This window comes from Chelon labrosus, assembly GCF_963514085.1.
Source record: "Chelon labrosus genome assembly, chromosome: 3".
Lineage (NCBI taxonomy): Eukaryota > Metazoa > Chordata > Actinopteri > Mugiliformes > Mugilidae > Chelon > Chelon labrosus.
In genome coordinates, this window is record NC_140339.1 from 27,537,922 (window position 1) to 27,552,857 (window position 14,936).

Below are 14,936 nucleotides of genomic sequence, written 5' to 3' on the forward strand. Positions count from 1 at the left end.
CTATTCACTACCAAGCTACTGCAAGAGCCTGCAAATCCTGTATAAAGTTGATCTTCATAAATATGTGAAGCAGACCTCATGGCATCCTATTAACATTCTTTCTTAAAATATCATGAAACACAACCAGCTTCTGTGTCTGTGTAAGTTGATTTAGTTGGGAGGAGACGGTTTCTCATTATCTGAAGCCAAAGATAACAAGAGCCACAGCTTTCAGGGGTAAATCATTCCAAAGAGAACATGCTAAGTAGATTTATGATTATATCCTCTAAATACTGGTGCAGGATAGGTCTGGTGCCAGTCTGACTAATCAGCTAACATAATGAAGCCCAATGACTTACTGAGATCCATTAACATTACATGAAGCAAATTAAGGAGCAAATAGATTCTAGACACTTAAAACTAGCAAAATAATATCATATCATTCCGAGCCAAAAGAATCACTTAGTAAGGAAAATTAAAATACATTAGGATATCTAGTTTAAGTAAATTACACTCAAGAGACTGTTATTAAATTGCTTTTTAAGATCATGGTTATTTACTTTAGTTGGTTAAAAAAACGTATCCGTTTTTTCACCTTTTCCATCTTTCCATACGCTCTTTCCTACTCTTTCTGCCTTTTTGCCATTTGTCTTTAGCCGTACTTTTAATCTATATTTGCCATTTTGGTTTTAGTTTCAAGTTATTCTCTTTTTTAACTATCGAGAGCAAATGTATCTTCCGTTTGTGTAATAATCCAAGTTAACATCAAGAGTGCCTTATGTAATAATTTTCATTCTACTTTAATTGTATTTGGAAGACTTTGGACTTTGTATTTCCTCATTGTATTCACCTCTTCAAGATTGTCAAGTAATGGCATCCGCCTACGGAGCAAACCACAGTGACTCAGTGTTACGACACAGACAGAAGTCTCCAAATTCACCACCAAGCAGCTGAGAGCCTGGTAGGTAGCGGTGACTTTGGGAGCATCTATTTAGAAGTTGTCATGGGAAGTCCCGGAGTGATTGTCACAAAGTAGCCTAAAACCTCTGCACTCCTGCACAGTGGCAGGTTGTTGATGTCAGAATATTGATCTTAATCCTTTCATTTTAGAGTCTCAAGTAGCCTGGTTTAACGTAACCCATAATCGTAGTCAAAGCAAACACATTCTCTCTTTCACTGTTGCCCATTAAGCTTAACTTTCAGAAGATCAGCCACATTCATTTGGTTAACTTTCATTGTTTATTATTCATTTATTCTGTGTAGTTTTTCTCAACAATACACCCATTGATATGTGTGTTCTGTTGCAATAGTGAACAGAGATAAATTTAATTGGCCATCATAAATTATTATGTAATTTCTCGCCACATATGATTTGTGTTGTTTTTATTGTCCTATCTAATGTGTAAATTGTTCACTATGTGGAATCATCAACCCCAGCGGTGGCTTTGGTCACATTGCCAATATCAGAGTTAGCGTTCTAAAAAAGATTATTGAAATAATATCTATTTGATCACATGCAACACTGAGAGGTGCAAAGCACTGTGATACTGCATCCATGTTATGACGGATTTTCACTGCATGCTGAAGATCTCTAGTTATTGCTTAGAGGTGTTAGCGGCCATCTGGGACACCTTTGGGAAAGGAAAGAAAAAACATAAAACAATTTCTTAAGAGGTTTGTTTCCAGCTTTGTCATATATTATAGTGTGTTAGAACAGATCACAATAGCCATCCTAATCAACAGTCCAGGCATGTGTTTTTTTCAGATTTTTCTTTACAAGCAGGTTTTACTGTCACTTTCAACATAAGAATGAAGTGAATCTTTATTAATAACTACCTGGTTGTCGATGCACCTGAACTGCCAGGTCCAGCGTGTGTTATAGAGGAATGGTCGGAGGTCAAAGCGGTTGTCATCAGGACTGTAACTCTCAGCGTGGTAGGACGGCGTCACTGTTGTCATCTTGTGGCGGTTCACAGAGTACATCCTGAAGAAGTGTTTCACCTTCTGGGCAGCCTGACCAGAGACAACCATATACTACTTACTTTTTTTTAGATTAAAGTCTTGCTAACAGCAGCTCATTTTCAATATTGTGTTTCCATATTAGACAACAATATTAAAATAGATACATAAAAGTTCTAAATGACAAAAATCCTTCAAATAGTCTCAGGTTGTACCGCTCACTGTGTAATGCCAAAACTGGACTTGAGAGTTTGCCATTTTCAAATCACACAATACATCGAGCCCAACATAATCAAAGATCTTTTTCAGAGTGGAAATTTGTTCCAAAAAACGACTCATGTGGTTATAGCTGTAGGGTCAAGCTAGCTGAGATAACTATGTGAGACTATGTGTCAGTCCTAGCTTCTCTTGATATGTTAATTGGACAGATTCATGGTGCCATCATTTCATGATCTAGTTCCCCTTTCATAAATGGCACAAAAAACAATATCTTCCTCAACAGCAACACTGTAAAATTCTGTTATATTTTGTCTCCTAATTTTCTGTGTCTGTTTCTAAATTGGAGATGTGACCATTTCTTATTGGAAAGCCTCTTGCAATAATCCAAGAATTCAAAAAGGACTGAAAGAAGAACTCTAGCAATCAACATTCTGTTAAATAAACTTAAACAATGTAAAGCAGATTTTCCGGAGTGACAGTACTGGGATTACAAGAAAATCAAGAACCCAGCAATGTCTAAAGGACAAGTCAATATGACAACTGGAAGAGGGGAGGATCCAACAATTCTAATTGTTGGATTAAAATATTAATCCAACAAGTGACTGTTGGATTAATACGAGAAAACTCAGAAGTCAGTGGCTACTAACATAGTAAATGTGAATATGAACAAAACCAAGAGATAGAGTGTTCCCTCAAGGGGCCTATATAATGGTGGGAGAAAAACTCCAGTTAGGGTTAGGGTTAGTTTTCCTCTTATCTTTAAAAAAGTTAGTTTTGCAGTCAATTGTATTGTGTGTACTGTAAAATGTACGTTTGACTGACCTCCATGGGTGAGAAAGCATCCTTCCACATGTGAATGAGTTTACAGAACATACTGAAGGGGCCGCACCTGGAGATCTTCCTCAGCCGTCCGATCACTGATAACTCAGAGTAGGTCATCCCCATGTCTGCCTGAGGAGGGAAGAGTGGGGGTTAGAGAAAGACAAGAAAACAGCAAATTGTAACAAAGCTAATAGTCAGACAATAGTCTTTCAGGTTCAGTACTCCTGCTAGTAGTAGTGGTCTTCAAATCGTATATGTCATACCCAGTCCACAGAAAATTTAATCTACAGGAGCAGGATGATGATGATCTATCAGTTAACATGTATGTACACATGCAGTATATGCAAAGATGATAAGATAGGACTTTATTCATCCCCATAGGGAAATTAGGGAAAGGGAAATTAGCAGGCACGATGTACATGGAACACCAGAACCAAGTTGCTGGCATAGTGTACAGAAGGGGTTCAGTTCTGATGTTCAGGTGCCCAGTATAGGGCGGGAATCAGCATGGCCACCGTAACTGATCTATACATTTCCATGCCTCACCTCGTCTGTCTGTGAAACCTGTCCGTCTGTCAGCGGCTCTAGTTCAGCTGTGGGTGGAGCGGCCAGGATTCTGAAAATGAAACCAAAGCCACTGTCAACCTGAAAACCACATAACATGCTTTAGTGTGACACCAAATACACTCCTGAAGGTTGTCTTTGTGTCTTGAATGAAGTGGGTGAACATACTGGAACCGATTTCATGCTTCTGCTCTAGCATCTGTGCTGACAGTACCAGCAGGTATGTGACCCACACCGACAGTTCAATGCCCCCAAAAGTCTGTCACCTGACCTTACCCTGTCAGAGCGGTAAGCTGGAAACGTTCAGTGCAGTAAAGCAGGAAGCTCTTCAGGTCTGTCTTGCTGATGCCTCCTATTGGGTTAATGTCAGCACTTGAGCAGTCATATTTGGTGAAATACCCTGTCAGACTGAGAAGGAAAAGTATTTTAACGAAAGAAGCGACATGCTGTATTATGATTATTTTATTATCCACAAAAACGCTGTTTGTCTGAACAAACACGGCATTTTTCTTTTGTTTCAGTTATACCAACAATGTTTTGTGACTGCCACAGTTATTGGTCTGTTTAACAGCCTTCATACAATCAGTTTTGCAACATCCCCTCTGCAAACCTTTGATGCATGTAACATCTCATGCAAATGGTGGTCAGTGAGGAACTGTTGACAGTAAGTGAACATTTGGAAGCAGGAGAAAGGGAAATGTGTAAAGAAGTAAGTCACGCATCATATGGTGCCTTCAAAAGGGGGTTGTGTATGCCATGCTCATGAGAGAGTTCATATGAATATTCCAACCTTAAGTGGAAAATTTCTGAATGCACAAGTTCATAAGTTGTGACGTGTTTGCTGATACTTTCAGGAATGTCCACCAAAGTTAATATTTCGGTGGATAGAAAATGATCTTATTGTTATTCACATTAACAACAATGTTGATATGTTATAAACTTGTGAGCCTGCTAAACTGTGATGCTTCTAGAATCCAACAGTTGCAGAGCAGCGGCGTTCTAATGAATCATAGGTGATGATACCACCTTTTGTGAACTTCCTGCTGTAATCACAAGCTGACAAGTTCCATTTGAAGATGACATGTGTACACTATGTTCTTGAAAAAGTCCCCTCTTGTGGTTTTCGCACACTCGGAAGTGGAAGTTTTCTGAAAGCTCCAAGTAATGAGCTGAGACCACCTCATTATCAAGGTACGTATAGTTTTCCTATGGAGTCTTGAAAACTACTACAAAGAAATACAAACATGAAATATCACATGCATCTGTGGTCAGGTATACCTCTCATCCACGTTGGCAGAGCCCAACACCAACAACCCACCAGGCTTACCCCGAGCCCAGAGACTCAGCTGTGCAAACAAGTAGGCCAGGACCATCCTAACTCGAGCCTGGGAATGCACACACACACACACACACACACACACACACACACACACACACACACACACACACACACACACACACACACACACACACACACACACACACACACACACACACACACACAAACATGTCTGTGACTATAGAAACTACTAAATGGTCATAACTGTGTTACTAATGCATCAGCGTCAATACTGTGGTTAAACTGCCAGAGCAACTGTGAATAAAAAGCAAGAGGGTCGGCAGAAAAGCGTTTGTAAGAAATCAACTATGATGATGATGACAGCAACAGAGAAACAAAGTGTGAAGGGGGGTCCGACCTGCACATTCTGCATAGCAAGGTTTTCTCGGTGACTTCCTCCATTGGCACGAAACTGAGGCAACCGACCAGTAACCACTGAGAATATACCCAGAATGCCTTTCACCGCCATGTCTATGTTAATATTCATGTGTGTGCTGCAAAAGAGATACATAAAAATGGATGGAAAGTAACTTAAATGAAAATAACTGCATTTCACTAAAACTTTGTCTCTGTTTCAAGCCTTCAGTTATCACACACTTCATTGGCTACATTGCAGAGATGAAGATGGACTGTAGATCCAATGTTTCTGGCCATTTCTGGCCAGAGTCTAAAATATCAGAATGATACATCATTGTTTTAATACCTGCCAATCTGTTTGGCTAGGTCTCTGGCCCTGTTGCGTGTGTCCTCTGAGGAGTTTTCACTGGCCATGTAGCAGGTGGTGAAGATGCGACCACACAGCTCGCTTGGGTGAAGTGGGCGGTATGATTCATCTCCAACCACCCTGCGGACGTCCTCTAGCACCTGTGCGTCTGATAGTTGGAGGAAGATGAACGGAAGAGTAAAGAGGAGTGAACATTTTGGAAACTCTTTTGTTAGAGTATAGGGAGACAGCCAGTTAAAATCCAGAGAGTCTGTATTCAAATGCAAGAAGTTGTTTATAACAACGCAGGGAAAATGGCAAGAACATTTATCAACAGTTTCACTGAGTTATTCAGGACACTCTAAGTGTACAGCGTTAAAGCAAACAGAATCATACTTACTGCCATCCTCTACGCTCTGGCAGAGCAGCACACACATACAGTGGACGATACAGGCTGTGGAGGAGCTGTCGACGCCACCACTCAGAGGCAACAGGAAACCAGCCTGGTACACCAATCAGAAGTGAGCTGGCAGTCAAAATCCAATTGCTTGGTAATATCAGTGATTTTAATGAGGAGTACTCTAATCTAAATGTGTGTTCCAGCTCACCTGTCCACTTCTCCTCAGGTAGTCCCACAGCCAGCAGGCTGGTCCTAGACTTAAACAACAAAGGTTTACACTGCTGTGCAATCTCTGCATGGAGTCCTTCTTTGATATTCAGACGTTTCTCAAGAATAAAAACTTAACGTGTACCAAATTAATATAATTTGTACCTGATCTCTTCTTCTGGTGTGTGACAGTGCCATTTTATTGGTTGATGGGTAGGGAGGTAAATATCGTCAACGCTGGATAAGGAAAAATTAACTTTGACCCTGTGGCAAGGCTTGGGTTCACTTTCCTGCATCAGAGAAGCACGGTAGAGAAAAGCAAACACTCAGTCTGTATTCTGAATTTCTATTCCATTACTGAATAAAAATGGCCATTATTACAGTACACCGGTTATACATCACAAGGATACACAACAATTCATGATGATTGGACAGGATTTGTCAATAATAGACAAAGAGAACGTAACATTCACAGACTATTCAACATCAGATATTCATCATTCAACATTCAACTCCAACACCATTATACCCTTTGACGCAAAGAAGATATTTGACGGGGCAGAGTAGGATTATCTCTTCTTGGCCCTGTCAAGGTTTGGCTTCAGCTCCATGTTTATATCATGGATCAGGTTTCTCTATGCACCTGGAATGGCCTCGGTACAAACAAACAAGCTTAGCTCTGACTTCTTTGATTTAACACAGTCTACCAAACAGGGCTGTTTGGTATCCCCACCGCTGTTTGGATTAGCTACCAAAGCTTTGACAGTCTCTCTACGAAGATCATGCTTCTCCCTGCCTCTCTTTCAATCTTATTATTCACAGCTCTTGCATGGTAATGTCATACCTATTGGTAATAGTAATAAGCCCATCTGTTTAATGCATGATAAAGGTTGGAAGGTGGTGTTCTCTCACCATGTGTGGCTGACATAGCTCTCCTCTGTAGCTACGCACATCCTCAAGATCCAGAGTGGCTGTGATCACCTCCTACAACACACACACACACACACAAACACAGATCATTCTGGCAGCTTGTGCCGACATCAACTTCCCAGCATGTTTACCTGTCATCTCAGGAATCCTGTGTCACTGCATAACTTACCAGAAAAATAAAAACCTGTTCAGTACATGTGCACATACTGCACTGCACACAAGACACCTGCAATAATGCCACTTCACATCTGTCCTTTGGGATTTTAAACTACTGTGATGTAAATTGTTCATACGTGACCGTAGACCAGGGGTGTCAAATACACACCAGAGGGTCCAATCTGGCCCGCAGGATGAATTTGCAAAGTACAAATATTACATAAAAGACATTAATTGGAATTTTTTAATTAAAAGTAGCTGCTATTCATTTTTAACATAAGGCAATAACTGTGGAATGTAGATGTCTGTGTGTGTTTGTCTTTCATGCCCCAGCATATATTTTATTTTTATTATATTTTATTACGTTTAACTTCTGCACTGAATGGACTGCACTCAATTTCGTTGTACATGTTACAATGACAATAAAGATATTCCATTCTATTCTATTCTATTCCAAATTGTTCCACTAGAAGCACTGTTTCAGTAAGAGTTGTGGACATAAGAAAACACTGACACCCAAAATTAACAGCAGATAACAATGTGTTGAAAGTGCACTTATTCTTCTTTAGAAATTTCAGGTTGTTCATTAAATGTTTTGTAAAAGGACAGTTCATTAAATGTAAACATTTTCATAATGTACTTCTACTGCTTTGCAATATAACAAAGGGAAACATTTGAAGTCGTCATTATTTATAGGTTATTATGCTGTTATCTTGCTGGTCCGGCCAACTTGAGATCACATTGGGTTGTATGTAGCCCCTGAACTAAATGACTTTGCCCCCTCCCCCAATACAGACTCATGAATATTTAACTGTCACATATGTTGACTGGCATATGTCACCTCTACTGTATATTACCGATACTTGGACAGACAGATGCTGATTTTTATTGGTCCGTCGTGAGACATCCTGTGATTTCTTAATAGATAGAGAAATGTTTTGTTCTTTACATGTTAATACGTACCACATCATTAAGGGAGAACTGTGCTCCCTGTGCCACAATGTCTCCGTTGATAGCCACCATGGCACAACCATCATAGTAGACACGATCTCCATCACAGCCCCTCTGGTTAGCATAAAGGTAGATACCTCCACTCTGGAACAATACCAACAATAACTTAAAGGCTGCATTGATTTTAGTCATACTACTGCATAATTTATGTGAAACATTTCGACATACATCCACAAAAAAAAAAAAAAAAAAAGTGTGAGAGTGTCTGGTGATGAATACCTTGGTGGTGGCAGACTTGACCAGGTTCACCCTTTGGTCAGCTTTGCGGAGCTCGTGATGGCTAGCGGACGAATTAGTAAAGATTTCAACCCCATCTAGACCCATACGAATATGGGGACTGAGGAAAAGAACACGCGTCAGGAGTTAGGACAATTTCTAACAACACACATGTTTGATCCTCACACAATTCTCTGTTACTCTACCTGCTAGGGCTCCAGAGCTCCGCACAGATCTCTGTGCCAATGCAGGTGTCCTTCGTAGACAGGACACAGTCACCAATTGGGACTGTATCCTGATGAAAACAAAAAAGACTATAAAAACACAATAAATAGCCTGCATCTTTGTGAGTTTCCTACAGTTACTCATCAAGAAGAATTAATCATACATTAATGACTTCAACTAAATAGTGTGACCACTAAAGCATCACATAATGAGCAATAGAAAATAAAATGGATATCATTTCAGTCTCAACTAAATCCAAGCAAAAAACTGAGTGTTCTCTATTGGAAAACCAATCAACTTGAACAGAATTGTATTTTTTTACCTGGCCTGTTATCTCCTGGATCATTCTGGGCAGGAAGTATTCCTCCACCTGCCTTGAAGAAACAAGCTAAATGAAATACAAACACAGTGACATGACATTCAGGGAAAAAATGCTAACTTAAAGTAGTATACATTGGTGGTTAACTTGCATGAATTAAGGAAGGAGTGTGCTGGACACAATAACATGTCTTAAAATATTGTGTTTTTTCCCATTACTACATGTAAGCATCAAGCTCAACCATTCTGTAGATTTGGATGAGCTTCAAAGTCTATAAAAATATCCTTGAGATGCCATTGTGGTTCTCTTTGCTTGAACTGTAGACTACAGTTTTAACATGGTAAATGGTAAATGGCCTTGCTTTTATATAGCGCTTTTCTACCTATTGGCACTCAAAGCGCTTTACAGTCTCAGACACATCTACCCATTCGTTCACACAAGCATACACACATTCACACACCAGTGCCACGCACTGGGAGCAACTGGGGGTTCAGTGTCTTGCTCAAGGACACTTCGGCATGTGGCACATTCCGGGGAGAATTTAAAGATAGTTTAAAAAATATTTTCAGCTATACTAGAAGACATTTTTACAAATTTGAAAGTAGACATAAAAGAGGTTTAAGGCTTTAACCGGGATATCTTAACACCCTTTAAAAACAAAATGTGCAAAGAACATAATCTGTCATTCACTATGGTCATTTAAGTTTCCCTCAATGTTCCCCTTAACAAATGTTAAATTGAGAATCCTGTTCATTGTCATGCAGTGATTCAGAGGACAAGCTATAATAAATGACGACTAACTCATGCTTCAAACATCAGCCAATAAGCAACACAGGAACTTTAATTCCTGAGTATATAGGAGACTTCTTAGTGATGACCTACCTTAGCTGGTTCCAAGGAGAGAACCAGCGCATCTCTCTGTAGTTCCCATGGTTGGCCATCATCATCTTAGGCCTGATCAGAAGTATCTTTCTATAGGAGAAAAGAAAAAAGGGTTCTGTGAGCCCCAGCTGAACATGAAAATGACCTCCAGGAACACAAAATAATAGAACTACGTGTCATTTAAAAGAATGGATGGGTGTGCTATTATACCTGTTGAGGAACAGGACCCGGCAGTTGTAGCGCACATTGTGATGCATGATGGGCCTAAGGACAACACAAAACACTGCGTCAATAGTACTCTTTTCAGATAAAATATTTTGGAACAGATGTCTTTAGTCTAACAGCTGCTACCTTTCACGATAGATGCAATACTGAAGCCCTTTAATAAAAAATAAAACCTCAGTTACCGCCAGCTGCCTACAGGCTTCGCTAAAGTATCATACTGCCTTGTGCAGCTTTAGAGATAAGACTTATAGGCTGTATAGTGCTTTAAGATAGTTTGACTGTGACGCTCACATTCCAACGTCACAGATAATGTCCTGGGTGATGGGAGATTCCAGAAGATTCCCGAGGACCTGAAAGCTGTGGAGCAGTGTGTCCGACTCATAGAAGTGGTCTGCACAGCCGTACCCACTGTAAAAAAGGAGAGAATTAGAAAGGAGTTGTCAGTTCAGCAAAGCAAAACTGAACCCTTACCAAACTACTGAGCTGTAATGGTAATGATATGTTGTGTTGCTGTTTGTCTAGTAATCTAGTTGAGATTATATTTCGAAACATGTACAATTTGACCATAAAAATCATAATATAAAACAGACATGTATTTAATATGTCAAAAAATATTAAAAGCATATACAGTATGTTAAACACACACTCTACAAATTGTGGGACGGAAGAATGTTGAAAACAGCTGAACTCATGAGAGAGTGAAGCCCAAACAAGAATAACTGGAGAGCAGCAAATGGTTTTCCAGTTTTCCATCCATACCATATCTCCAGCTCTGGACCCAGTCTGTATTTGGCTCCATGAGCCTTAGCTATCTCAATACCTGCAGAGAAACACACAGACAGACAGCAAGATTATAGACACAGTTATTATTTGGGGTAAAAATGACAGATGTTTACATAGGTTTACATAGTTAGGAAACTGACATGGCATATTAAAAATGTAACCATTCCATCTGCAAAAGCAGAAACATCTTGACATTCAGCCTGTGATATATGGTAAATAGGTTTTGGAATAACATTATAAATAAGCCTGTTTTGATACAATGCAATGCAGTCATCTAACATGGATTTCAGAATGATATAAATACAGTGTGTATAGTAACATTGACACACACAGTTAAATTCATGTTAGCCCTGATTATTACAATGTACTAATCACCCTCTATTTGATTCAGAATTTGCAGCAAGAATATTGACAGGAACAGAATTGCTGGTGGCTCCTAGAGTTTTCACAAGCAGAATGGGAGGCAGAGGCTCCTGTTACACTGTACCACCCCTTATTTACACTGTTGTAGGCAGAGGCTGTTGGCGGATGTTGCATAAATGCATGAATAGGCCTATCTCTTCTGTCCTCTCTTTCATTCTCCTGCATTTAGTTAAGCCACTACTGCATGTCACAAAGATTCTGTTATTATGACCTTGGCCTAGACCGTAGTTTGGGAACTCAGGAAGTGATCAAAGCTGCAGTAACGCTGTGGAAAGCAAGCAGAATGTGAAGTGCAGTCGTAGTGAATACCCAAAAGGAGCAGATGATGAAAGCAAGCAGAAACAAAGGAGCACTGGTCTTATGAGTGGAAAGGTCAACTTCACAGACCCACCAGATGGCTCTGGGCATATGACCGTCCATGTCTGAGTATAGTACACTGCTCAAAGAATTAAAGGAAGAGTTTGAAAAGACATCAGATCTCAATGGGAAAAAACATGCTGGATATCTACACTGATATGGACTGGATAATGTGTTAGGAACTAAAGAATGCCACATCATTTAATGGAAAAGAAAATTATCAACCTACATAGGGCTGATTTCAAAGACATAAGACAGTATTCAGCAGTTTGTATGTATCCATGCCTGACAATGTCAAGGCATGCTCCTACTGAGATGACAGATGGTGTCCTGGCGTGTCTTCTCCCAGATCTGGACCAGGGCATCACTGAGCACCTGGACAGTCTGAGGAGCAACCTAGCTGCGTCAGATGGACCCAAACATAATGTCCCAGCAGTGTTCTATTGGATTTAGAGCAGGCGAGCGTGGGAGCTGGGTATGGTCGTGCACCAGGAGAACCTGGTCTAACAATGGGTTCGAGGATTTCATCTCAATACCTAATGGCAGTTTGGGTGCTGTTGTCTAGGCTGTAGAGGTCTGTGTCTCCCCTATAGATATACCAGACCATCACCAAACCATTCTCCACGGCTTCTCCAGACCCTTTCACGTCTGTCACATGTGCTTAGGATGAACCTGCTCTCATCTGTGAAAAGCACAGGGCGGCAGTGGTGGACCTACCAATTCTGATGCTGTTCTACAGCAAATGCCAATTATGCTGTCATATGTAGTGATATTTCCAGCACTGGAGGGCATTATCATGAAGTAAAGTAAGTATCCAAAATAGCTGAAATAACAGGTGAACTCAGGTAGTCACAGTCTATATCTGGGGTGTCAAACTCGTTTTAGTTCAGGGGCCACACACAGCCCAGTTTGACATAAAGGGGGTTGGATCATAACAGTATAATAACCTAGAAAAAACGACAACCCTTTGTTTTAGTGCAAGAAACAAAAGTGCATTTCAACAAACTGCTGCCATCTACTGTTTAGTTCTGGGTCTCTGTGTTGTGTTATGTCCGCAACTAAAATAGTGCGACCTCTAGCGGACAAATCAGTATGAGCTGTTACTTTCATTGAAAAATTGCAGTTAATGTCTTCTATGTCTTAGTGGGCCAGATTGGACCCTCTGGTTGGCCAGTTTTGGCTCACGTTGCCGTATGTTTGACACCGCTGGTATGTGTATGTGTTCAGTAAATTTACTTACTCCTCAGTATTCTCTCCGAGTTGCCTTCAAAGTCCAGAGCCCACTGATTCAACGAGCAAGTTGCAACAGTCACTTTACGGCCCATCTCCTCGCTACTTGCAGCACTAAACAGGTCGACTAAGAACTAAACGCTGACAATACAAATTATTGGAGTTCACTTTGAATGATTGTATACTCTAGTTACATATGCTCCTGCACGGCTGCCATTAAAAACTTAGCTGAGCTTTCTTCTTCTCCTTCTCCAAAGATTTGTTGGCAGTCTTGCCGCTACTGAGCGCATTACTGCCCTCCGCAGGATTGGATTAGTTACAACAACCACTTTTCAGATACAGTATATGCCTCTAGCCCGGCATCATACAGGAAACTGTAAAACTGTTTTGTACTATTATTATTCCCACCCAAAAAAGACAAAACACCAAGATCTGACAGTCTCTTATAAAATGTTTGTTCTATTCATTCCAGGAAAATTAGCTTCATGTCTCAAGTCGCCTACACTCACACAACCCTGTAAGGATGCTCCCCACACAAGCAGTGATTTAATGCAGTGTTTAAGCCTTAGACTTATTCATTTTATAGAAACCCTTCTGTTTCTCTCTCTCCATTTTCCCACAATATCTGCTGTTCTGCCAAGACACTTAGGTGGAAAGAATCATCTAATTGTGTCTAATACTGCAGTCCCAGTTTAATGCTCTTTAAGTACAAGAGCATCTCTTCCATTTCAATAAGTAGCGTAGATATTGAGGAAGTTCTAAAAGTCCCCTAGTATAGTCTCAAAGCCTTTGATTGCAATGATCTAGCGCAGGTCTTATCATTGCTCGGCATATTAAGTGTATTGTCTGTCTCTCTGCTCCCCAATCACATCCAGCCAGGATGCACATAACATTTAAAACTCTCTCAACAAGTTTTGTTCTATGAAAACCCCATGTAAAATTTTCATCAAACCAAACTCTCAGGAGTTTGAATTTGTCTATATAAATCGTGTGACTTCCTTTTATAATCAAAAATCTCAAAACTGGACTTTGAAGCAGAGATTTGTAAGTTCCTGCTCATTCTTCCACAGTATCTAAAGCCTTTTGAACTTGAACTTAAGGTCTACATTTCTTCCTCTTCTCCAAATTGCTCCATCATCAGCAAATAAAGACAATCCAAAGCCTCTACTAAAATTTCCAAAAATATATTTTATCATAATGTTAAACAGAACTGGACTAATAAAACTTCCTTGTAGGGTTCAATTCTCTATTTCCAAAAGTTTTGGTCTTTTCCAAAGGTTGCACTCATATTGTTGTTTATTGTTATATATTTTTATCGAGCAAAGCTTCTTCTTATTTTGACTTTAATAGGGGGTTGGCAACGTACTTAAATGGGCATTACCACCACCTACTGCCCTGGACAGCATATAAACAGAACATCACTACCTATAGCCTATCAGCCTCCTTTACAAAACTAACAGATTTCCCCAGTTTTTTTTCTAGAAACCCTAAAGAATCCGTGTTTACTTCCTTCCGTAGTGTTATACAGTATCATTTCCCTTTGCTCCTCAATGTATTTATTGCACTCAAGCAATATATATTTGACTGGTTGGTTGCAGTGAGTACACAGACCAGGTGGATGTTTGCCTGCTCCGCGATAGTGTTTGGTGAAGCATTGTGTGCTTAACCTCAGGCGAGTGAAGGATTATTTCTTCTTTTCACTCCCATATACTCCCTTACTCCTTTATAAAGCAACCAAGAACTACTTGAAAAACAGTTGCTCCTCCTGTGATTCCACATTACAAATCAAACATAACTTGACACTGCTTTTATCTACTGCCTAAGAGCACTGTCACTGTATCAGGGATTAACTGGAGGGGAAAGCAGGTGTCGCTACAATATACACACAAGTTCTGAAATACTAAGAAAACGTCTTTAGCTAAAAAACAAGCAGACATTTACCTACTGATTATTTTACCACTTCATCTACCAGTTATGTGTCATAATG

At 40.0% G+C, this 14,936-nt stretch overlaps 1 protein-coding gene across 3 annotated transcripts; it reads right to left on the reverse strand.

Moving 5' to 3' along the window:
• Positions 1–284: 284 nt before the first annotated feature.
• nadsyn1 (NAD synthetase 1) lies at positions 285–14,051 on the reverse strand. 3 transcript variants are annotated; one of them, XM_084541510.1, is made up of 21 exons: positions 12,960–14,051; positions 10,916–10,976; positions 10,448–10,564; positions 10,142–10,195; positions 9,932–10,021; positions 9,053–9,104; positions 8,712–8,800; positions 8,509–8,626; positions 8,242–8,373; positions 7,105–7,176; positions 6,358–6,482; positions 6,194–6,242; positions 5,986–6,088; positions 5,586–5,754; positions 5,241–5,376; positions 4,822–4,928; positions 3,820–3,951; positions 3,526–3,595; positions 2,980–3,108; positions 1,816–1,992; positions 285–1,610 (listed from the first exon to the last, which is right to left on the reverse strand). In XM_084541510.1, exons 1-21 carry the CDS (start codon positions 13,042–13,044, stop codon positions 1,575–1,577), a joined length of 2,103 nt encoding a protein of 700 aa, XP_084397636.1. In that variant the 5' UTR covers positions 13,045–14,051; the 3' UTR covers positions 285–1,574. The 3 variants fall into 3 exon arrangements, with proteins under 3 accessions (XP_084397636.1, XP_084397637.1, XP_084397638.1); XM_084541511.1 differs by lacking the exon at positions 3,820–3,951; XM_084541512.1 differs by lacking the exons at positions 4,822–4,928; positions 5,241–5,376.
• Between the last annotated feature and the right edge of the window lie 885 nt (positions 14,052–14,936).